Genomic DNA, 23349 nt, shown 5'->3' on the forward strand with positions numbered 1-23349 from the left:
CCTTTAAGTTTATCAGTTTTGTCAATTTTATCTAAAGTTGTATTTTAGGTTCATTAATGCCTCAAATTTACATTTTTTTTTTTCAATTTTACCCTTCTTACAAACTTATTTGGTAAAACTGATTTTTTTTGTCAAACTTAAGGACTTTAACGAACTAAAAAACGAAAACCAAACTTAAAGGGTTTTATAAACCAAAAAAAAGGTAAAATCGAACATTTTGCCCAACTTAAGGACTTTAATAAACCAGAGGGTAAAATTGAAAAAAAAAAAAAAAAAAAAGTTGCAAAATCTGGTTTTAATGAACCTAAAAGCTGCAAAAGGATAAAACGGACAAAAACTTACAAATTTAAGGGTTTTTATGTCATTATCCCTATATTTAAATGGTTTCCATATAATAGTCGCATAAGAAAAAACTCTTGTTTTTCTTGTATACGATATGCAAAATTCAAAAGCGGACCACCAAAAATTCCCAAGTTAGATTCATAACTTTATGTTACATCTTGTTAAATAAATCATCCAATATATTTCAAACAAGACCGAAGAAGTCAAAATATGTACTCAATTGACATGAGAATCACGTTCCAAACCCAAAATACCCGGTCTAAATCAAATCCTTTCAGTTCTCTACCAGTTTAGCAGAGTTTTGAGTTATGTGATTAGAACAAAAATCATCCAATTGATCTCAAATATCATCATATCTATCTATATGTTTAATATGTATATATTTATAAGGACCCATAAAAAGTAGGGTTAGAGAGAATAGAGATGGGACCTAATTTTCACCAATGGCGCACGGAATGCAAGGAGGATCTTTTGCTTGGTCTTGAGGAGTGATTTTTTGCAAACATTGATCATGAAAAGTATGACCACACGGAAGAACAGCAACTGCTGGTGGTGCTGTAGGCTGGTATACTGCACCTTCTGATGTTAATGAAAGGTCCCTCTTGCATAGCAAGCATTTATATTTTGTCAATTCAGGAGGACTTGTCTCAGGATCTGGCATATTATAATCAAACAAATTACATTAGTTAGTAATTACCATGTCATATATATGAAGAAATAGTAAGAGTAAGAAACGCTAGTGTACCTTTCCATGTAATGTGAGAGACTGTAGGACTAGGAGCAGCTGTCACAGGAACACGAGGTTTAAAATTTGATGTGTAAGGTATAGAAGGATGCATAAGAGCACGAACACGTTGTTGAGTCTGTGATTGTGATTGTGATTGGTAGATTGGTATGGAAGGATGAACAAGAGCAGCTGGTTTTGTAGGGAATCGGATTGGCATAGAATGATGAGTAGTTGTTGGATGTGACATCTTCTGGCGTTGAACCCAATGGGGACCTGAAGGTGGGGCCACTGCACTTCTCTTGTGATATGGTCTTGCATAATACTCAGACTTCTTATTAGACAGACCATCAACAGAAGTGGTGGGAGCTTGTCCTCTAGGATTGTTTGGAAGCTGAACCATTTGAGATTGGCCTAGATAAGACCCAAAAAAAAAAAAAAAAAACATCAAATATGTATGCAATATATGATTATATCCAACTGTATTAGTGTACACTTGTCAGGTTTTTATTTACCATGACTGAAAAGGGGGCCTTGAGGAGTCAACGGATAACTGACAGGTGCTGCATCAATTCGATCTGATTGTCATAAAAACAATCTCAACAAATTAAGAAGAGAGCAAGTAGTCATACCAATAGAAGGTCGAACAACATTATCTGGATATTGACGTGTTTGACTTTGACCTGAAAATCAAAATTAATCTCACATGATAGTAAGATTTAACTTGTTGTCTATAACTGTATAAATTATAAAAACAGTCTATGTAACTCAGGATACCTGCACTAGTTGTCTGCAAGCTTATTTGTCTCTCAGCAGATTGCGGGCTATCTTTATCTCTCCCATTAACCTCAACTCCCAGCCTTTTTGGGAATGGGAGATCTGTTACACCGTGACCACTGCTAACCCAAGATACTTGGGTAGGCATGTGATTCTGTAAATACGGATGTTTTCCTACAAGAAAACATATTGATTCAATAAGGATAACCTAATCTAAACTGAAAACAATCACCTTGCTTACCTGCATAATTCTGTCTGGTAGAAGTAGAACCACTTCCAAGTTTGAGAGAAGAATTCATGGGACTCTCTGATGGTAGGGTGTTTGTAGTTTTGAAACGGATATTCTGTAGCTTCCCAGAAGGTGTATCACTTGTATGAGACAAGGGATATGAAGGCTTAGCAGATTCTTGCACTACCCTATTCAAACCATGTTGCTGGGAATTGAGGAATTGAGCTGAATTGCCACCAATTGTTCCTGAATGTACAGATTGATTACCTACAGAGACTCTATAATGATTCGCATCACCATAACCTGCATTCCTGCTGCTCAGAAAAGTTGAGTTGCTATCATCATGCCTAGAAATGCCATGCTGCATATCATTTTGTTGCATTTCTAAAATATGATAAGGGCTAGAACCTGGCCCACTATTTGGAGTGCAATGAACTCCAACCTCATTTCCAGTTGAGGTTATTCGATCCAATTGATTAGAGAAACCACTAGTGCTTCTCTGGAAACCTGGAAAGTTAGCATTTAAAGTTTGACCCATAGCTTTCCTAGCACGAGCCATTTTTAACTCAGCTGAAGCTGCTTCTTTTAGCTTGTCAGAAGTCTCTCTGCTGCCTGGTTGAGAGGTAGGTATGGCTTCTTCAGTGCCTCCAATTCCAAGACTCAGGAAACTCCTCTCAACTTTTACTTGAACCCCACATTGACTGTTATTGAAGTTGACATTGGTTTGACTATGAATTGGTGCAGTGTCTCTAGGGCGATAATGGAAAGGCGAGTGAGCAAAATGTCCATCTAACTGTGGTCTATTAAAAGGTCCAAACTTTGATTCTCCAGCATGTCTGTTCATCTGAAGATCTCCAGCAAAGTTTCTAGCAGTAGTTGGATTCTTACTAGACCATGGGTTCTCAAAGTTACTAATGACAGCTCCATTGTTCATCCCACCAGCTGAAATGGCATTGTGTCCTTGATTGATAAACTGTGGACTCCATTTCGTGTTCCATTCAGGTACTAATGGAACTTCTTGAAGGTCTGTGTTTGCAGTACTGGAATTCAGGTTAAGTTGGGGGTTCTGGAAGCTACTAGGGTTCATGAGATAAGCCATCGGGTTTCCACTAGTTTCAGGCATCCTTTGGCTAATTGGCTGATTCACTGAATACATATTCTCCCAACCAGGGGAGATCAGGAGGGGTGAATCTGGGATGGACTCAATATGACCTGCAGAAACATTTGCTTCTTGAAAAGTCGCATTGCTGGTTGATTGTGTGTTTGGAGCAATGCAATTTGCTTGTATTAGTGGATTAGGAAAGGTAGGGGGTTGGTCCTTCTCATTTGTTCTTCTACTTCCCATCATCAGATGATTCTGTCAATGATTCACTAAAAATGAGAACAGCATAATCGCTATACATGTCTTTTAACTTAATAACCCAGAAAACACCATTTAATAATCACATTCACAATGTATTGACCAGTGAAGCGTACGTGTTTGTAGAATCTAATAATCTCATAAAGCCATCAGACCCCTAAATTAGGGTAATTAACCCCAAAAACACAAACAAAAACAAAACCCCCAACTAATAGAGATGAATTAGTAAATAGTCAAAACACACACAATCATGCATTCTTATTAAAATCATTTAGGGGAAAGAACATAAAAGAACGAGTAATAAAAGAGCAGAAACCCTTCCGATCATCAAGCTTCAAAAAAAGAACCCGAAACGCTTAAAGTATGAACTCTTAAACACCAACCAAGTCACATGATAGTGATGAATGCAAAACAAATTACAGCCACAGTTAGCTTAGGGACTACGAAACCTAACGATCGTCTGTTCATCAGAATCATCGAGCAACAAAAAAACAATAGCAATAAAAATCCGCTGGATGACGATCAGTTACTATACAAACGATCAACAACATAAATAGGCGACAATCAGAGCAGCACGGAGATGAAATTCAAGGGATAATCATAAATCACAGCTATTATATACAAATTCATAGATAAACAAACGATTGTAATAGTAAGGTTTGTACGTTCATACTTCCGAGTGATGGGAGCGAGTTCTTGATCGGGGAAGATGGAGAGAGAAAGAGAGAGAGGTGCTTTTTGGCGCTTAGGGCTGGATGGGAGTTTTAAAGGGTTCGGTGTGGGTCCAAAATTAGCTGATGTCAGAGGACATGTGGATCCATTAGGGGCAATGTGATGACGTGTCATAGTTCCCCTTTCATGACAGGCGGCAGAGGTTTAAGACACGAGATCACAAAACGACGCGCGTTTTAATGGATGGCAATATAGTAATTTCCTAGAATGCGCAAGGGTATTCGTCGGAAGATTCAAGATTGAATGTGAGATTTGAGAGTGTAATTAAAGGAGCGTTTGGATCGGGAATTATGTTGAAAATAACTTCAATTTTAACACCGAATTTGAAAGGAAATAAATTTTATCAGCAAAATTGAGTGCGAAAGATTTTGAATTCAAAGGAATTAAATTTTTGTTACTTATTTAGTGGAAAAACTATATAAATTCAATTTTAATAATTTTGTATATTGGTAGTAAATTATGGGTTTTACCGTGCACAATGTAGCGAAACCCTTGTGTTGGAATGAAACAAATGATGCAAATATAAAAATACATGAAAATGAAATGTTAGGAAAAAAAAAAACCTTGTGTTGTTCTGTAATACGCAATAAATTATGGCCCAAGTAAATTGAAGAGTTCAGCCCACGACTTAGTCTCTCACGTGTCTTTTAACGTGCCTTATTTACTTGCTTATTTCATGTATTTTCTGTTAAATTTCTTTGTATATAAATTGAGTTGTATGGTCCTGTTTAAAGTAAGGAAGAAAAGTCTGTCTTTTATGGTATCAGAGCGCCAGCCCTTCTTCTTCCCCTTTACAAATTCTCGTCAATGGCAGGAATATTGTCATTAGCACACTCCAATACTCTCCTCAATTTTCAAATACCACCTATTGGTGTAAAACTTAATAGAGAAAATTACTCCTTGTGGAAAACAAATGTTATAACAACCCTAGAAACGTTTGGTCTTGAAACACACATCCTCGACCCTAAACCACTGTCGGAAACCCGTGTTGTTCCACCTACAGACACTGTACCTGCTTCGACCGAACCTAATCCCGACTTCAAAGCATGGAAGAAACGGGATCGCTACGTTCTTCTATGGTTGAAATCCACACTCTCAGAAAAAAGCTCTGGCTCTCGTCGCCCGTTCTACATCATCACAGATGGCATGGCTTACCATGGAGCGAACTTTCCGGTCACAAACTCAAGCCCGCCGGATGGCTATGAAGACTCAGTTACAGACCCTCTCAAAGGGATCTCTCTCTATGATGGAGTATATCGAGAAAAAGCGGGCCATCTCAGATTCTTTGGCAGAAAACCTCAAACCAGTCTCCGATGAAGATCTTATTTTTTACATTCTCACAGGTTTAGATTCATCATATGGTCCGTTTACTACAACTTTTATGATGAAGACTGAAGATAGCACGGTTGATGACCTCGTGGGTTTACTTTTACATGAGGAGGCACGTCTTGACCAAGAACATTCTCGCATGTCTACATCTGTTTCAGAATCCAATGATTCCACAACATTGATTGCAAACCGCTACCCACCCAGGTCCTCACCTTCAAAGACTGCCTCTTCTCCTTTCCAAAATCGCAGTCAGGACTCTAGGCGCAGACTTCAATGTCAGTTGTGTTCCAAGCTCGGCCATGAAGCAATCGATTGTTGGCATCGCATAAACCAAACCGCCTATCCTTCCCGACGCCCCCCTCTGAAGCGACAGATCAACTATGCTGCATACAACAGCCCTTCAACTGTCGTTGATCCATCTTGGTACTTTGACTCAAGTGCTACCGATCATGCTTCACCGGATCTAAATCGTCTTACTGTTGCCGAAAACTATCAAGGACCAGATAAAACTTCAAGTTGGGAATGGTAACAAAATGTCGATTTCTCATATTGGTTCATGTTCCCTTGATCATATTAAGTTGTCAAATGTCCTGATTGTCCCGAATCTTGCCAAACACTTACTTAGTGTTTATAGACTTACCAATGATAATAAAGTTTATCTTGAGTTTTGGCCTCATACTTGTCTTGTTAAGAACTTTCAGGGAAAGACCCTTCTCCGCGGGGATGTTAAAGATGGACTCTATCGGCTACCTTCTCTCTCCCATACTCAACCCAAGCTTGCTCTCACCGGTGTCCGCACCACTCTACATGGGTGGCACAAGAGGCTCGCTCACCCACATGAACCGTTATTACGCCGTTTGGTTTCTTCGTTCAAGCTGCCAATCACCTCAAATAAATTCCCAGCAATGTGTGACTCTTGTCCTCTTGGAAAGAGTTATCGTTTCCATCTGTCTAGTTCACATGTTGCTTCAAATAAATCATTTGCATTGATGTACTCTGATGTTTGGGGTCCTTCTCCCCTTTTTTCTATAAATGGACATCGCTATTTTTTGCTTTTTATTGATGATTGCACTAAATATGTTTGGATTTATTTCCTATCTCAAAAATCCCAAGTTCTCCCAACATTTATGCAGTTTCGAAAACTGATAAAAACACAATTTAATTGTGACATCAAATGTCTTCAAACCGATTGGGGTGGAGAATTTCGAAATGTCTCCACCTTCCTTCGCACACATGGCATTGACCATCGACTCTCTTGTCCGCACACTCCCGAACAAAACGGGGCCGTTGAACGTCGCAATCGCATTATTGTTGAAAAAGGCCTCACTCTTCTTGCCCAATCTTCTTTACCTCAACCATTTTGGGAACACGCTTTTCATACTGCCACATTCCTTCACAACCGCACCATCACTCCTACCCTTGCTTACAAATCCCCATATCAGCTTCTTTACAACCGTGACCCTGACTATACTTTTCTAAAAACCTTCGGTTGCCTTTGCTATCCGTTCTTACGACCATACACCTAACATAAATTAGATTTTCGTTCCCTTCCTTGTGTTTTTCTAGGCTACAGTACCTCTCACAAGGGCTACATTTGTTACCATAAACCGACTTCTCGCATCTACATTGCTCATCATGTTCTCTTTAATGAAGAAAATTTTCCATATCAACACCAGATTATCAACACTCAATCTTCTTCCTCTATACCTGATTCACCCATTTCTCCTCAACTTTTATCTCATGCAGCTTCCATTCCCATCTCTCCACCCTCACAAATCTCTCCTACTCCTTCCTCTACTCCCATTCCTTTCTCTCCCTCTACGCCACCTTCACCTAATCTTCCCCCAACACCCATGCAACCTCCTACCTCTTCCTCTCCCCATTATCAAACACCTACTATCAGCTCCACTGCCAAAGCCAAACCTGCTGCCCCCTCTTATTTTCGACCCGTTGCCACCTCCACTCACTCAATGCTTACCCGTGCTCGTACTCACTCTCTTCAACCCAAACAATTTTTTGTCTCCCTCTCCCCCTCTCCCCAAACCATTGAACCCCGTACCGTCTCTCAAGCTATCAAATATCCCCATTGGCAACTTGCTATGAAAATGGAATATGATGCTCTAATGAGAAATAAGACATGGTCCCTTGTTACCCGTCCTACTAACATCAATTTGGTTGGTTGTAAATGGATTTACAGGATCAAGAGGCGTTCCGATGGTTCCATCGAACGACACAAGGCTCGATTAGTGGCTCAAGGATTTAGTCAAGAGGAGGGTATTGACTATTTCGAGACCTTTAGTCCGGTTATCAAACCGACTACCATTCGCTTGGTTCTCTCCATTGCTCTCTTAAAAGGTTGGTGTCTACGCCAACTAGACATTAACAACGCCTTCCTAAACGGTGATCTTTCGGAAGAAGTTTATATGGCTCAACCTCGTGGCTTTGAAGACAAGTCCAAACCTCATCATGTTTGTCGGTTACACAAAGCTTTATATGGCTTAAAACAAGCCCCACGGGCATGGTTCACCAAGCTTAAACAATTCTTGGTCACAAATGGGTTTAGAGCATGCCAATCCGACACCTCCTTATTTGCCCACCACTCCGCAACTGTCACCATTTACATGCTGGTATACGTCGATGACGTAATAATCACGGGAAATGATGCGTCTATTGTGGCAAATTTTATTCGGAAACTTGATGCCACCTTTGGTCTACGTGACCTTGGCATACTGCATTACTTTTTAGGTCTTCATATCAAGAGCTCCGCAACAGGCCTTACTCTATCTCAAACCCAATATATTCAGGAAGTCATAAAACGATCCGATATGGCCTCTTCCAAATCTGTTTCTACTCCTGTTGATCCGGCTCTCAAATTACATTGTCTTGGTGACCCGTTTCCCGAACCCACAAAATACCGACAGATTGTTGGATCTCTCCAATATGCCACTATCACCCGACCCGATATTTCATTTGCAGTTAACCGGGTTTGTCAATACATGCATGCACCCACAACTCTTCATTAGCAAGCTGTAAAACGCATTCTTCGATACCTCAATGGGACTCTTTCTCATTGCCTTCATTTTTCACCCACCACCTCGTCCTCTTTACTTGCTTATTCGGATGCGGGGTGGATGACCGACTCAGATGATAGTCGTTCCCAATATGGGTTTGCTATTTTTCATGGATCGAATCTTATAAGTTGGACATCGCGCAAACAAAAAGTGGTTGCTCGTTCGAGTACGGAAGCAGAATATCGGTCTCTTGCCTATACAAGTGCAGAATTATTATGGCTTAAACAACTCATCTCTGACTTACGTGCTCCCATCAACAATCCTCCTCTGTTGCTGTGTGACAATGCAGGCACTATTTTTTTAACCAAGAACCCGGTTATAAGCACTCGTTCGAAACATATAGCCTTGGATTTCCACTTTGTTCGTGAACAAGTTGAAGATGGTCTTCTCAAAGTAAGCCATGTTTCTTCTCCAGATCAGTTTGCGGATATCTTTACTAAACCACTTGGAAAAGCACGAGTTGCTCATCTTCGTTCCAAGCTTCAAGTCCCACCCGCCCTTGAGCTTGCCCGAGGGTAATATGCAATAAATTATGGCCCAGGTAAATTGAAGAGTTCAGCCCACGACTTAGTCTCTCACGTGTCTTCTAACGTGCCTTATTTACTTGCTTATTTCATGTATTTTCTGTTAAATTTCTTTGTATATAAATTGAGCTGTATGCTCCTGTTTAAAGTAAGGAAGAAAAGTCTCTGTCTTTTATTCTGAAATGAAAGTTAGCCCGTTAGCCCACTGCCTATACGAATATAAATATCTAAACCATATCTTCAAGAATAACTTCCAATTATATTTGTTTTCCACGTAAACACACCACGCCATGGGATAAAATTTGATTGTTCTCATCACTAACATGAAAACAATTCTTTAGTAGATACTAGGTGTAAGACGATGTATTATATGAATTTATTAAAAAAAAAAAAAAAGCTAAGTGTAAAATAATTCTAATCATTTGAAAAGTATGAATTTATAAAAAAAAATGAGAAAATATTAAATTATAAAATTTAAAGTGTTTTTTTTCTCTTTTAAATATAAACAAATAGTTTAGATAAACAAATAAAGAAAATTAATGAATCTTTAATTTGGTAATTTTCAAATTAGAAGAAAAGTTCTTTAATGAAATTGATATGCATTTATTATTGAATATAAATACTATCTACAATTTAATAAAATTAAAAAAAAAAACCATAAAATGACATGTAAAATAAAAATTAATTTAAAATAATCACAAAATAACATGTAGCAAAATAAATAATAATGTGGCATGTGACAAAAAGATCTTTATTTATTAGGGATGATTCCTATCAAAAAGTAACCATCTAAACTAATAACTCTCATAAATACTTCTATTCATCTATGTTTTATCCATAGAATTTATCAAAGTAAGTAGTTCCAATATGAATTATATCGACATTTATTTTAATTGTGGAACTATGGTTTGACCTCTTAATTTCTTCCCCACAACTTCATAATATGGCAGAGTGATCATTCAAATACCCTTCAAGTTCATTTGGTGCATGTTTCTTTGTCATACGACACTGAGATAAACAGACATAAATGTTGAATTTCTTGGTGAGAACGACTTTAAGTTACTTTAGTGGCATGTGTTGGTTGGCTAGAGATTCCTTTTGAAAATGTTTCACAATCCATCCATATATGATAAGTAGAGATACACATGAAAATTGGATCCTTGGTATGTATCCCATGTGAAAATTGGATGTGGTAAAAACCATTTTTTGACTAAACCACACCGGGTCAAAATTGGTTTCGTATTTTAGATTAAAAAATGGATTGGGATTGTCTCATAAACCGGATTAAATTGGTAAACTAGGATCAAACCGGTCCAAAACTTCTAGGGGAATACTAGTCAAAACCAAATCGAATCAACGTCAAATCAGAATGTTGATTTAACACTCCAAAATTTTCAAACTTTAAAATGTTATGGTTTTAAAAAAAAAAATCGGGTATTAACCCACATTTAACAAAAACTGGTCCCACAAAATCATTTACAAATTAAAACGTTGGATGTTACCATTAAGCATTAAGACACCGTTTGGTAGGTGGAACTGGATGGAACAGAATAAAACAAGATCATTTGAAGTAACGTTTGGCAAAGATGAGACTAGAACTAAATGGGACAAAGACCAAGTCAAATGGGACTAAACCTTCATATTTTAGTCCCACCCAAAAATATAGAACAAAGTAGGACAATAACATTAAGAATAAAATACCATACAAAACCTCACATATATACTAATATCATCATCAACTCCTCCATTGTAATAATTAAAAAAAAAACAAAAAAACTAAAGATCATCATTCACTCATATCATGCGATAATTAAATACAAAAAAAAAAAAAAAAAAGGTAAAAGATCCTCTTGCACTGATGCATGAAAACAATAATCTAAAATCCTACCAAGTTATTGTTGGTGCTTACAGTGGTTTCGATTATATATATATATATATATATATATATATATATATAATTGTTAAATTTTAAATATCATATGAATATTTTATAATTATAACATGTTAATTCTTAAGGATGATTTGGCGGTTCTAATTACACCAAACGCTATATAAAAGTTCCTTATAGTTCAGTCAAATTCAGTTCTATTCAGTCTCGTCCAGTCCAATTCCACATTGTCCATGTACCAAACGCTACCTAATATAACTATAACAAGCAAATAAATATTACGTCAGTACAATAAATAATGAACTTAACAAGTTCCACTCCATTCTCAATCTCATAATTCTACTTCCATCTATCATCTTTCTCATTGAATACAACCAATTAAACCTGGTAAAGATTGTATTATTGTATATGTAATATTTGATAACATCGTATGTATATGTAACGCCTGTAGATTCGGACTAATCAATTTAAAGACAATAAACGTTAAAAATGAAATTTTGATAAAATAGTATTTAGAAAAAAATAATTTTAACCAAAATATAGTATATGTCACAAGGATTCCCTACATATAAAGAACGCTGAAATCCGACTTATGACGAAAAATTTATGACCCGTCGAAGTTTCGCGACAAAACCGGCACGGCTCCTCGTATCGTAAAAAGTAATTTTTTGACGAAATACTTTTTAGCCTTAGTAATCTAAACGAAAGTCGTAGTATACATTAAACCGAGAACGTACATAAAAAGAACATCCAAATTTGACTTCGTTTGAGGAGGTTATGATTTTCTAAGATTTAACTTAGCAGTGCATAGCCCGTAAATTGAATTTTAGATCGATCGATTATTAGCCGACATGACCTAAATGAGAATTGAAGACCTTGTTAATAGGAGCTCAACGGCCAAATTTAAACTTTTTAAAACATCTCAAAACCATTGAATATTACAAAACTTGTTTTCAAAATAATATAATATCATAGTATCCCAAAAACAAGGTCATATAAATATTAGGAGTTGTACGATCACGCCTTTACCTTCCCGTGATCATTTGATGTACCTGGAACAAAAATGAAACTGTAAGCTTAGTGAGTTCCCCCACAATACTGATATACAACAAATAACACATATACAAATAACAGCATATAATTGGTCCACAACTTTACAGATTGGATTACCCATGGGCCCATGGTGTGAGTCTAGCTTGCCTTCCGGGCCCACAGCTTACATCTGGCTTGACACTGAGCCCACAGTACGAGTTTGGTACGCCCTGCCCGACCCTCAGCTCGTATCTGGAATGCTCCTGAACCCACAGTACAAGTCTGGCATGCCCTGTATGGCCCTCAGCTCGTATTTGGAATGCTCTTGAGTCCTCAGTATGAGTCTGGCATGCCCCGCCCGGCTCTCAGCTCATATTTGGAATACTCTAAGGTTTGTTGGCTACCACACGGAGCAGCACAACCTCAACCCATCCCACATAAGATGTCTACATATAACATAACTAACGCGTGTACATATAATTAGATAGTAACACATGTAGTCCTACAAACTTATGAAGCTGGCATAGCAATTACCATGCATAACTAACTCATACTCAACATAATACCAACTGCTAGGATATCATATCCAACGGGCGGACATTGGAGACTTTGACCCCTTAGTATAGTAAGGATAACTCACATCACAACTGTCGAACTGAATTGATAAGCTCAAACTATCGAATCACCCCCACGAACTCCACCACCTATATTTACCATAAAACCATTCAATAAATTTCCAATTTACCAAAATATCTCCAGAAGTCAACTAGTCCATCCTTGGTCAACGTCAAAGTCAATGGTCAAGGTCAACAGTCCATGTTGACCCAACTCGTCGAGTGCAGTTCATTGACTCGTCGAGTCCTTTCAGAACTCAATAAGTCGTGAAAACCCCCCAGTTGACTCATCGAGTTTCCAGACAACTCATCGAGTCCATATGTATTCACTCGTCAAGAAAACCCTAACTGACTCGTCAAGTTGTCTTGCAGACTCGTCAAGTTCATGCAGAACCTTCAACAACTAATTTTCATCGGACTCACCATGTTGGCCAAGTAACTCATCGAGTCCCTTCATTCCTTTCTCCATTCAAAAGATTTTAAGTCGCCCCAAAGCTCCATATTGAAGATCTAAGCTCCTAAGGCATACTTCCTAAATAAAGTTGCAAACTTTGCATACATGCAAGGTGTTAAGGCCAAAGTCAAGCTAAAGAAGAAGTTCTAGGTAGGGAAAAGGCATTATCTTGCTAAAGGCTGAAGCTTTATGATTATAAGGACCAAAATGAGCCTAGATCTGAAGTTGCAACTTCAGATCATGCTCAGTACCTGAAATGAATCACCAATCATGCTAAAATAGCCCTAATCTCAAGCATGAAGAGATCTACCTAGAAATGAGCTCAAGGTAACGAGTTGTTACCTTCAAGTGATGCTAAAATGGAGTAGAGTTTAGATCTTCAACCGTTCCTTGCTCCAAGCGTCTTGATCTTCAAGCTCTTTCACCAAGATCCACCTTCCAATCTTATAAACACACAAATATGGAGAGAAAACATGATTTAGGGTTTCTGAGCTCAAAGGGGGGCTGTAAGGGAGGCTAAGGGAGGCTAATGACCCTTTAAATAGGGTGCAAAACCCCGGAAATTGGGGTTTTATCCTCCAGCTCCAACTCATCGAGTTGTATCCTTCAACTTATCGAGTTGGTCGGTTAAAACACACGGTCAAATCCGTTCCTACTCGACGAATCAACACATCCAACTTGTCGATTCGACCTTTAAAATGGAAATATAAAACTGAAAAATTTATACCTGAGAGTCGCGGTGTTACAGTTCTCCCCAGTTGAACTAAACTTCGTCCTCGAAGTCTGCTACAGTGAACAACTTTGGATAATACTCCTGCATCTCAGCCTCCGGCTCCCAAGTCCACTCAGATCCCTTTCGGTGCTCCCATTGTACTTTTAACCAAAGGTACCTTCTTGTTTCATAGAACCTTCACTTTCTTCTCCAATATGGCCACTGGCCTCTCTATGTAATTCAGACGCTCGTCGACCTGTATGTCCTCCAAGGACACTACCGCCACTTCATCTAATACGTACTTTCGTAACTGTGACACATGGAAAGTGTTGTGGGTCTAACTAAGGTCTACTGGTAACTCTAGTCTATATGCCACTTTGCCAACCCTGGCAATGATCTTGAATGATCCGATGTATCGGGGACCCAATTTCCCCCTCTTCCTAAAGTAGATCACACCCTTACAGGGCAAGACCTTCAGGAGCACCATGTCAATGACCTGAAATTCCAACTCAGAGCGACATCGGTCAACGTAACTCTTCTGCCGAATCTGTGCGGTCTACAACCGCTACTTGATCTTCTGAATCCTCTCTGTAGTCTGTAGGACCACCTCGGTCTGTTCCATCACCATTTGGCTGACCTCCCCCTAACAGAATGGAGTGCGACATCTCCGTCCATACAACAACTCATAAGGCGGAGCCCCAATGCTGGAATGAAAGTTATTGTAGGAAAACTCTGCAAGAGGTATGTAAGAGTCCCAACTCCCATAGAAATCAATAACGCAGGCTCTCAGCATATCCTCGAGAGTCTGTATGGTCCGCTCACTTTGGTCGTCAGTCTGCGGATGGTAAGTTGTACTGAAGTGCATACGAGTGCCCAGTTCCTCATGGAACTTCTGCCGGAAACGGGAGGTGAATCGAACATCACCATCTGAAACAATAGAGAACGGTACCTCATGGCGGGCAATGATCTCGTGGATATATAAGTCGGCCAGCTTCTTGGCCGATGAACTCTCCCGTATCGCTAAGAAGTGGGCACTCTTGGTCAGTCGATCCACGATGACCCAAATAGAGTCAAAGCCTTTCGCTGTCCTCGGCAGTTTGATGATAAAATCCATCATGATATGTTCCTACTTCCACATGGTAATCTCCAAAGGCTGTAGCTGATCGTGAGGCCACTGATGCTCAGCCTTGACCATCAGGCAGGTCAAGCACCTCTCGACATACCATGCAATCTCGCTCTTCATATCTGGCCACCAGAAACTCAATCGCAAATCCCGGTACATCTTGGTGGCCCCCAGGTGAATAGAGAAGCGAGACATATGAGCTTCCTCCAATACGGTTTGTCTGACCCCGCCAATCATCGAAACCCAGAACCGATCGTAGCATGTCAAAATCCCCCATAATGTCCTGCACAAACTGAGTGTTCTCACCCCTAATCTTCTCAAGCTTCCGGTTCTCCTGACGCATACCCTCAGCTTGAGCTTCTCCAATCAAACCCACAAGTAGAGAATCCACTGATATCCTCATACATATTGTCGAAGTGGAAGATCCAGATGACTTGCGGCTCAGAGCTTCCGCCACCACGTTTGCTTTACCTGGGTGGTAAAGGATCTCACAGTCGTAGTCTTTGACTACATCCAACCACCTATGCTGCCTCATATTTAGGTTTAGATGATCCATGATGTGTCTCGGGCTCTTGTGATTCGTGTATATGGTACAACGGACCCTATAGAGATAGTATCTCCAAATCTTGAGAGTGAATACCATCGCTCCCAACTCCAAATCATAGTAGGGTATCTCGTCTCATACGGCTTCAGCTACCACAATGTCTAGACTATCACCCATCCTCTATGCATGAGGACCGCTCCCAGTCCCGTGATGGATGCATCATAGAACACTATAAAATCCTCAACTCCCTCCGGGAGAGTCATGACTAAAGCCTCGCATAGTCACTATCGGAGGGTCTCAAACGCCCTCTGTTGCTCAGGGCCCCACCGGAAATCCACCCCTTCCTCGTCAAACGAGTGAGGGGGTACTGCAATCTTTGAGAAATCATGTATAACTCTCAGGTAGTACCCTGCCAATCGCAGAAAGCTCCTGGTATCTGAAGGAGATTTCGGAACCTCCCACCGCCTTGATTTTGGCCGGATTGACCAAAATCCCCTCCTAGTTAACGAGGTGTCCAAGGAATTGAATCTCTTGTAGCCAAAATTCGCACTTCGAGAACTTGGCATAAAGTCGTTCCCGCCTCAAAACTCTCAATAACTCCCGAAGGTGCTCCGCATGCTGCTCTTGGATCTTGAAGTATACCAAAATATCGTCTATGAATATTGATGATATATGGTCCATTAGCATGGCCTAGACCACTCTAGAGCGCCATCCTGGCCTGGCGCGCTCCTGCCAGCCTTGCCTGGCGCCCCCTTGCTATCCTTGCATGGTGCTCCCTTGCCAGCCATGCTGGGGACTCTCCTGCCCGCCTGAGCTGGTGCTCCTTTGCCTGACGCTCTCCTGCCATCCGTTCCTGGTGTGCACCCGCCATCCTTGACTGGGGCGCACCCGCCAGCCCCGCCCGGTGCCTCTAGGCAGCCATGCCCAACTCCTTGCTAGTTGGGCCTGAATTGGGCTAGCCCAAGGTCTGACCTTATTCCCCTTGATCTAGTTGTCCCATATATAATGAATAGTGCCTCCTCCATGAAGGAGGACTTTTCCAAGACCTTTTCCCTAGGGATCTTCCCCATGGCTCAGCCGCCACATTATACTCCGGCCGGGTTGCTCAGCCGCCACCCACCGCCGCCAGCCACGATACACCACCACCAGCACCAAGATGGTTCTCTCCATCTATGGAGGACCATCTCAGATCTATCAGTTGATCTAACTTGATCATCGGAGTCCGCTCCCGGGGTACAGTCCCTGGGACGGCTCTAACGCATCTCTCTGATTGTGACTAGCAGATCTCCGCCGCAGCAGAAGACCAGAAGAATTGTCGTAGGTTGAAGTCGCATCAAATACAATGACCGAGCGATCTAGCTTCGGTTTGCAGACCCAATTCATCATGTCCATAAATACTGCAGGCGCATTGGTGAGCCCAAACGGCATCAACACGAACTCGTAATGTCCATAACGAATCCGGAATGCGGCTTTCTCCACGTCCTCCTCCCTAACCCTAATTTGATGATACCCGGACCTTAGGTCTATATTGGAGAACCAATATGCCTCCTAGAATTGATCAAAAAGATTGTCTATCCTCGATATTGGATAACGGTTCTTCACCGTCAACTTGTTCAACTCCCAGTAACAATGTACATCCAGTGTAAACCATCCTTCTTCCTGACAAAGAGAATCGATACTCCACATGGGGAACTTCTCAGATGGATGAACTGCTTTCCCAACAGTTATTGCAGCTATGATGACAACTCTTGCATCTCGGGTGGTGCCAACCGGTATGGCACCTTGGCAATAGGGGCCGCACCGGGCACTAGGACGATCCTAAAATCGACCTGCCTCTCTTGAGGCACTTCGGGTAACTCCTCCATAAATACATCAGTGAACTCCCTGACCATTGGAATTTCCGAAAATGAAATCTGATCCCTGATCCGCGTATCCACCACATACGCTAGATAACCCGCACATCTGTGTTGAATATACTGTCGAGCCATGGTAGCTAAACAAAACCCTGATCCTAATATGGTATCCTCGCCATAGACAATCAAATCCCCCCATTTGGGGTCCAAACCACTACCCACTAACCCTTGCAGTCGATCATGGAACCGAAACGACTAAGTCAGTCCATACCCACGATCACACACACATCCCCCATAGGAATCAGAATCAAGTCGATCGGGAAAGACACCCCAAAGATCTCCAACTCACATCCCCGATAAACTAAAGAAGTAGATACCCTGTGTTTGTTGGCGATAGAGACTCGCAACGGACACTGTAGTTCTCCACTGGCACACTGAACTCACTACTAAATGACCGGGAGACAAATGACCAAATCGCCCTCGAGTCAAATAAGACTATTGCAGGCAAGGAGTTAACTAAAAACGTACCTAATCACATGTACAAATAGATAAGCATAAAACATATATAATCAGTAAGATAAGGGATATAAACATACCAGTAACCACATCTTGTGTTGCCCTGGCCTCCTTTGTTGTGAGCTGGAATGAGCGTCCATGATCCCTTGGGGGCTCTGCTCTACACGGTCTCCTATCTGTAATCCGCAATGTAGCTGGCGCGGGAGCCTGTGCCGGCTTAGCAGCGATTAATGGACAGTTAGCCTTCAAGTGGCCAACCTGATCACAGTGGTAACATAGCTTCATACTCGGAACTGAGGCGGGTTGGCGACAATCCTTTGCATAATGCACTCGCCACTTAGTTGTTAGTGTAATGGAATAGTAAAATTACTGGGTGGCCCGTAACATTCATTCGTAGTCAGTTTATATGGAAGCGTGAGACTACGGTGTGACCCGTAGCATTTGTCGGTCCCAATTCAACAGTAAGAATGTATCAAAGGTGTGACTCACTTGTGGAGTTTCTCAGATAGTTTAAATCGTATGTGGGGAGACCACAACATGATTGGGTCGGGTAACCATACCGAATCCGATATTTCTAGATAGCCGACAGGTAAGTTGGGAAAAGGGAGGTCTCAGTTCATCCGAAAAGTGAATAAGAGGCAACAGGGTTTTCGGACAGGGGTAGCAATAAGGGAATTCTTGTGTGGAGCAGTTAGTTGACCGAGTGGTGTGACACCTCTCACAGTAGGGTTAAATAATCTCAGGGGGAAGGATTTGATTATGTTATGCAACTCTAGTCGGAGTTTAACCGTTATAGGAATGAATCTTTTACTCAAAGGATTATCGGATCCATCCGCTGGGTTGGGCGTTCAACACTGAGGTGATAAGAGAAAGCATTTAGTGGTTAACAGCGAATGAAACCGTATTGGGAGTGACTAGGGATTTGGTATAGAAAACGGTTTGTTCTACACAGGGGTCGAGAAGGTTGTTGTTACGGAAAGTTGCCTTGGGAAGGCCAGTCTACGCACATGAAAAGAAGGGGTGAACCCCTAGGATGTTCAGCATGAGTACTCGGGGAGTACCGAAAGGAGTATTGGTTGGGTAAGAGTGATGCACTAAAGGTTTATGGTAATTGGATGGTTCTCCAGAGGATGCCTTCTAAGATTAGCATTTTTTCTCAAGGAAGATCGGACGAAAGACAAATGGGAGCGGTGCTTCAAGGACTGGACAGGGCGGTCAAAGTATGCATCGTATCAGAGCACCGTGAGAGATTGTAGGGTAGTGGGCCGTAGCGGACTTCGAGGATGAAGTCTAGTTTAAGTGGGGGAGATTTGTAACACCCCGAATTTAGAAGACATAGAAAGGAAAGGAAAACCTCAAAATCAGAAGGTGGCTCGCCGAGTAGGTGGAGTGACTCGACGAGTAGGAACGCATTCCAGGCCACAGGTTAAATGACCTACTCGACGAGTTGGTCAGGGTTTGGTAAACCCTAAATTGGGGACTTGGCACCCTATTTAGGCATCTTATTCTCCTCCTCTTGGTTCAATTCCCAGCCCCCATTGTCCATAACTTAACCCATGAAGCCCTAGATCATTTGGTGAGTGGGTGATCCATTATTGAGTGTTTTGGTGTTCATAGAGGCTAAAAGAAGAGGAAACTTGAAGGCTCAAGGAAAGGCTTGTGGATCCAGAAGTAGCTTCTCAATCTCATCATTTTCCAGTAATCAAGTCTCTAACTTGATCATTAGTTCTTTAGATATATTCTTTTCCCCTTTTATGAAGATTTTGGTCCAAGAATGGTCGCTTTTGGGATTTGGACGTCCCCAAGCAAGATCCTGTTCAGATCTGGAAGTATTTAGGGTGGTTAAGGCATAAAGGTGCAAGCCTTATGCCATTAGAACTCCCCATGCAAGGTTTAAGAGGTTGTTATGACCTTTTGAGCAAAAAGGGCCATGCATGGATGTAAAGGTAGAGGCTTTGCGTGTTATTTCGACCCTAGAAGGTTAGATTTAGGTCTTGGATTCTTTGTGTCTGACTCAAATTGTCTGAATAGATTTAGACTCAGGAGGACTCGACGAGTTGCTCTTTGGACTCGACGAGTCAGGTCGTTTTCTTGCCCAAAACCCTTTTGTTAGTGGGTGTGAGTTGGTTTGAAAGAGGACTCAGCCAGTTGGGTTCATTTTGGACTTGAAGATCATCGTACTCGACGAGTTCAAGGACAGACTCGGTGAGTCCAAGGCAAAATCCCTAACTTATGAATATGGACTCCACGAGTTCAAAGGTGAACTCGGCGAGTCAATTGAATACGGGTCCCGATGTGTTTGAAGGTGAACTTGACGAGCTCAAGGAAGACTCGACGAGTAGGATCGAAATCCAGAGTGACATGTGGATGGTGGGACTCGACGAGTTGGTGGGCCAACTCGGCGAGTAGAGTCAACTCGGAGCGTTGACTTTGACCGTTGAACTTGAACAAGTTTGACCTGGTTTGACATTTGAGGGTATTGTGGTCTAAGTGTTATTTTAGGTAGTGATAATTCGGGGAGCCGAAGGATCAACAGTTTAGGAGTTGCCGGTTAGCAGTCAAAAGTGTTCTGCTAGTCTTCAGCAGTGCGAGGTGAGTCTCCTCACCGTATGTATGGGTCTAAGGCACCAATGCCGGTCCATTTAGTTTATGTATGGTAGGAAGACCCGGGGGTTAGCCCTAGGCATTTTGCATGAAAGACCAGGAGGCGACTCTTGGCACACATTATGTTATTATGTATGGCAGTAAGACCCCGGGGGTTAGCCCTAGGCAATATATATGAAAGACCAGGAGGCAGCTTCTGGCACACAGCATGTTATTATGTATGGTAGTGAGACCCGGGGGTTAGCTCTAACAATATATATGAAAGACTAGGAGGTGGCTCTTGGCACACTGCATGTTGATTAGCTAAGTAGAGTATTATGTATGCTAGTTGTCTTTTTGATGTTTTCATGGAAGCCCAAGAGGTGGCTCTTGGCACTTGTCTGTAAGATCGAGGGCGATGGCCCCAGGCTTAGCAATAAAGACCACATGTGGCCCGTGGAATAACAGCAAGACTATGTTTGGCACATAGCACCTTACTTGATTATGGATATGTTTGATACGTATGGCTCACAATATGTATGGTATGTATGACCTAGTTGATATGTATGGTATGTGGTAATTGGGGAGCTCACTAAGCTTCGTGCTTACGGTTTACAATTTTGGTTACAGGTACCTTCAGTTTTCAAGAAAAAGGAGCTCGGACGATCGCAACACATTCACCCATGTTATTCTGCATTATGTGATCTTTGGGATTAGGCTCTGATATTTGTTTTAATTGAAATGTTTTCAATGTATGGAACAAAGATATTATCGGTTTCCTTATATTAAAAATGAAATTTTTGGCCTTGAATTTTGGGATGTTACAATGCGTCATGCAGTTGATGGGAAGTCATGGAAAGATTTTAATTAGAGATATCCAGAGTTTTCTAAAGAATCTAGAAATGTTCGTCTAGGTTTGGTTGTTGATGGCTTTATTCTGTTCAGGAACTTTAATAGCACTTATAGCACTTGGTCGATTATATTGACTACCTACAATATACCACCAAGGATATGTATAAAAGAGTCTTCTTTTATGATAACTTTGTTGATTCATGACTCTAGATCACCCTCAAAGGACATTGATGTTTTCTGGATGCCTTTGGTGGATAAGTTGAAAATATTGTGGATGGAGTGGTAAAAGTTATTTAACCTGCCCTACTTGTAACGAAGACACGTCTTCCATTCATGTGACCAATAAGATGTTGTATGTCTCATGAGTTAGAAGTAAGTATACAATACTCTTTATATGTATTAAATTTTATACTTTTTAGATATTTCTTTTACTAATCATTTATGTTTTTTTTTTTTTTTTTAATTTTGATCTTCATTGCTATCGGGGTACAAATTTATGGGAAGATATTCGAGCGGCTGTCCAAGCCGGCTGCCAAAGAGCATATAAAGAACACAATCATAATGTGAAAGAACATTTTGACGTTGTCGGTGGATATGTAGATTATGGAAACTGCAAGAAATCCACCAGTTGATTGGGAAGGCAATACTTGGAATGAATTGATTGATCAACTGTTTTTGACACTGGGTTATATGAACCAATCGGCAAAAGGAAAAGAAAGTATGTTGAAAGACGTCATATGGAGGTAATGAAATTTATTTGTATTATATAAATATATTAGTTGTTTTTGGCTTATTATAGGTTGAACAAGGACAAAGTCCGCAACGTATTGAGGGTTGGAGACAGATGTGCTTCAATGAACGCTTGTGATGGTGTTCACGCCGAGCGGAAGAAGATTAGGGAAGTAATAAACGAAGTTAATATGTTTTTTTTAATATGTTATTATTATTATAGTTTTTGTTTAAGGTATATTATTATTATTTTAGTGTTTAAATTTACTAGTTTGTTGTAATTAATATGCTTATTGTTTTCTTTATTTTCGGAAAAAAATCAAGTGAAGTACACGAACATGCAATAAGAGGCTGGGGAGGGCGAACATGTAAATGAGGCTCATTGTCTCACTCGTGCCCTCGGGGCGAGACACGGACATACACACGAAGTTGGAAGGAAACTAAGAAACAATAATCATTTATTTTCAAATCAACCCCCTTCAACATCTTCCCGATCTGAATCTCAAAATATGAATGATACCTAATTTGTTGCATTAAACCAGCAAATGCACCAAGGGTATAATGACTCATTGGCATCCGCAATTCCTAACTTCCAACCACCATCAATTCCACAATTTCAATACAATCTAAATCTCAATCCCAATATGTTTTCATGAAATACCCACGAACTAACCGAAGAGAGCGAGGGAATTGGGGAGACGGATGAAGATTATGATGATTGATCTTTTGTGTTATTTTGAATAATGTTTATTGCAGACTTGTTTATTTTTTGGTATATAATAGACTTTATGTCTTGAAATTGAAGTAGGTGGTTTGTTGGCTTATTTAGTTATCACATTATGTTGCATATCGTGTGAACTTATTTTAGAAAGCAGGTTTGGTATTATACAAAATCTATGAAAATGTTTAAAAAAAAAAAAAGTTATACTGTAACGCCCGTAGATCCGGGCTAGTCAATTTAGAGATAATAGGGGTCAATAATGACTTTTTGACAAAAGATTATTTAGAATAAATGACCTTAAACAAGTTGTACAATATGTCTCAAGGGTTCCGTACGTATAAAGAACGCCGAAATCCGAGTTATAACGAAGAAGTTATGACACGTCGAAGTTTTACGGCAAAACCAGCACGGCATCGGGAGACGTAAATACTGAATTTTTGATAAAGGACTTTTTAGCCATAGTGATCTAAACAAAAGTTGTAGTATACGTTAAACCGAGAACATAGAAAAAAAATAACGCTCAAATCTGAGTTCGTATGAGGAAGTTATGACTTTTCTAAGATTTGGCATAGTAGTGTACGACCCGAAACTCGAATTTTAGTTCGAGTGATTTCTGGCCTACACGACCTAAATGAGAGTT

At 40.6% G+C, this 23349-nt stretch overlaps 2 protein-coding genes across 3 annotated transcripts; one reads left to right on the forward strand and one right to left on the reverse strand.

The window, feature by feature from the left end:
- Nucleotides 1–441: 441 nt before the first annotated feature.
- Nucleotides 442–4215, reverse strand: LOC145029506 (uncharacterized). 2 transcript variants are annotated; one of them, XM_078978021.1, is made up of 7 exons: nucleotides 4098–4155; nucleotides 2085–3429; nucleotides 1844–2017; nucleotides 1699–1749; nucleotides 1582–1629; nucleotides 1088–1480; nucleotides 442–996 (listed from the first exon to the last, which is right to left on the reverse strand). In XM_078978021.1, exons 1-7 carry the CDS (start codon nucleotides 4101–4103, stop codon nucleotides 773–775), a joined length of 2241 nt encoding a protein of 746 aa, XP_078834147.1. In that variant the 5' UTR covers nucleotides 4104–4155; the 3' UTR covers nucleotides 442–772. The 2 variants fall into 2 exon arrangements, with proteins under 2 accessions (XP_078834147.1, XP_078834152.1); XM_078978026.1 differs by having other exon boundaries at nucleotides 443–996; nucleotides 4106–4215.
- A 1090-nt stretch (nucleotides 4216–5305) lies between these two features.
- Nucleotides 5306–6022, forward strand: LOC145003861 (uncharacterized). The gene has a single exon (XM_078962770.1). The coding sequence runs from the start codon at nucleotides 5306–5308 to the stop codon at nucleotides 6020–6022; it is 717 nt and encodes a 238-aa protein (XP_078818896.1).
- Nucleotides 6023–23349: the final 17327 nt, after the last annotated feature.

This window comes from Lactuca saligna, chromosome 1, assembly GCF_052625555.1.
Source record: "Lactuca saligna cultivar CGN05327 chromosome 1, ASM5262555v1, whole genome shotgun sequence".
Taxonomy (NCBI): Eukaryota; Viridiplantae; Streptophyta; class Magnoliopsida; order Asterales; family Asteraceae; genus Lactuca; species Lactuca saligna.

What these genes read in the sequence shown, in the direction of transcription:
- LOC145029506 (XM_078978021.1), bottom strand. An exon ending in TGTTGTTCGACCTTCTATTG is followed by an intron (nt 1,630 to 1,698) that starts GTATGACTACTT and finishes GAATTGATGCAG; the next exon opens with CACCTGTCAGTTATCCGTTG. An exon ending in AGGCCCCCTTTTCAGTCATG is followed by an intron (nt 1,481 to 1,581) that starts GTAAATAAAAAC and finishes GGTCTTATCTAG; the next exon opens with GCCAATCTCAAATGGTTCAG.
- LOC145003861 (XM_078962770.1), top strand. Translation starts at nt 5,306, where the DNA reads ATGGCATGGCTTACCATGGAGCGAACTTTCCGGTCACAAACTCAAGCC.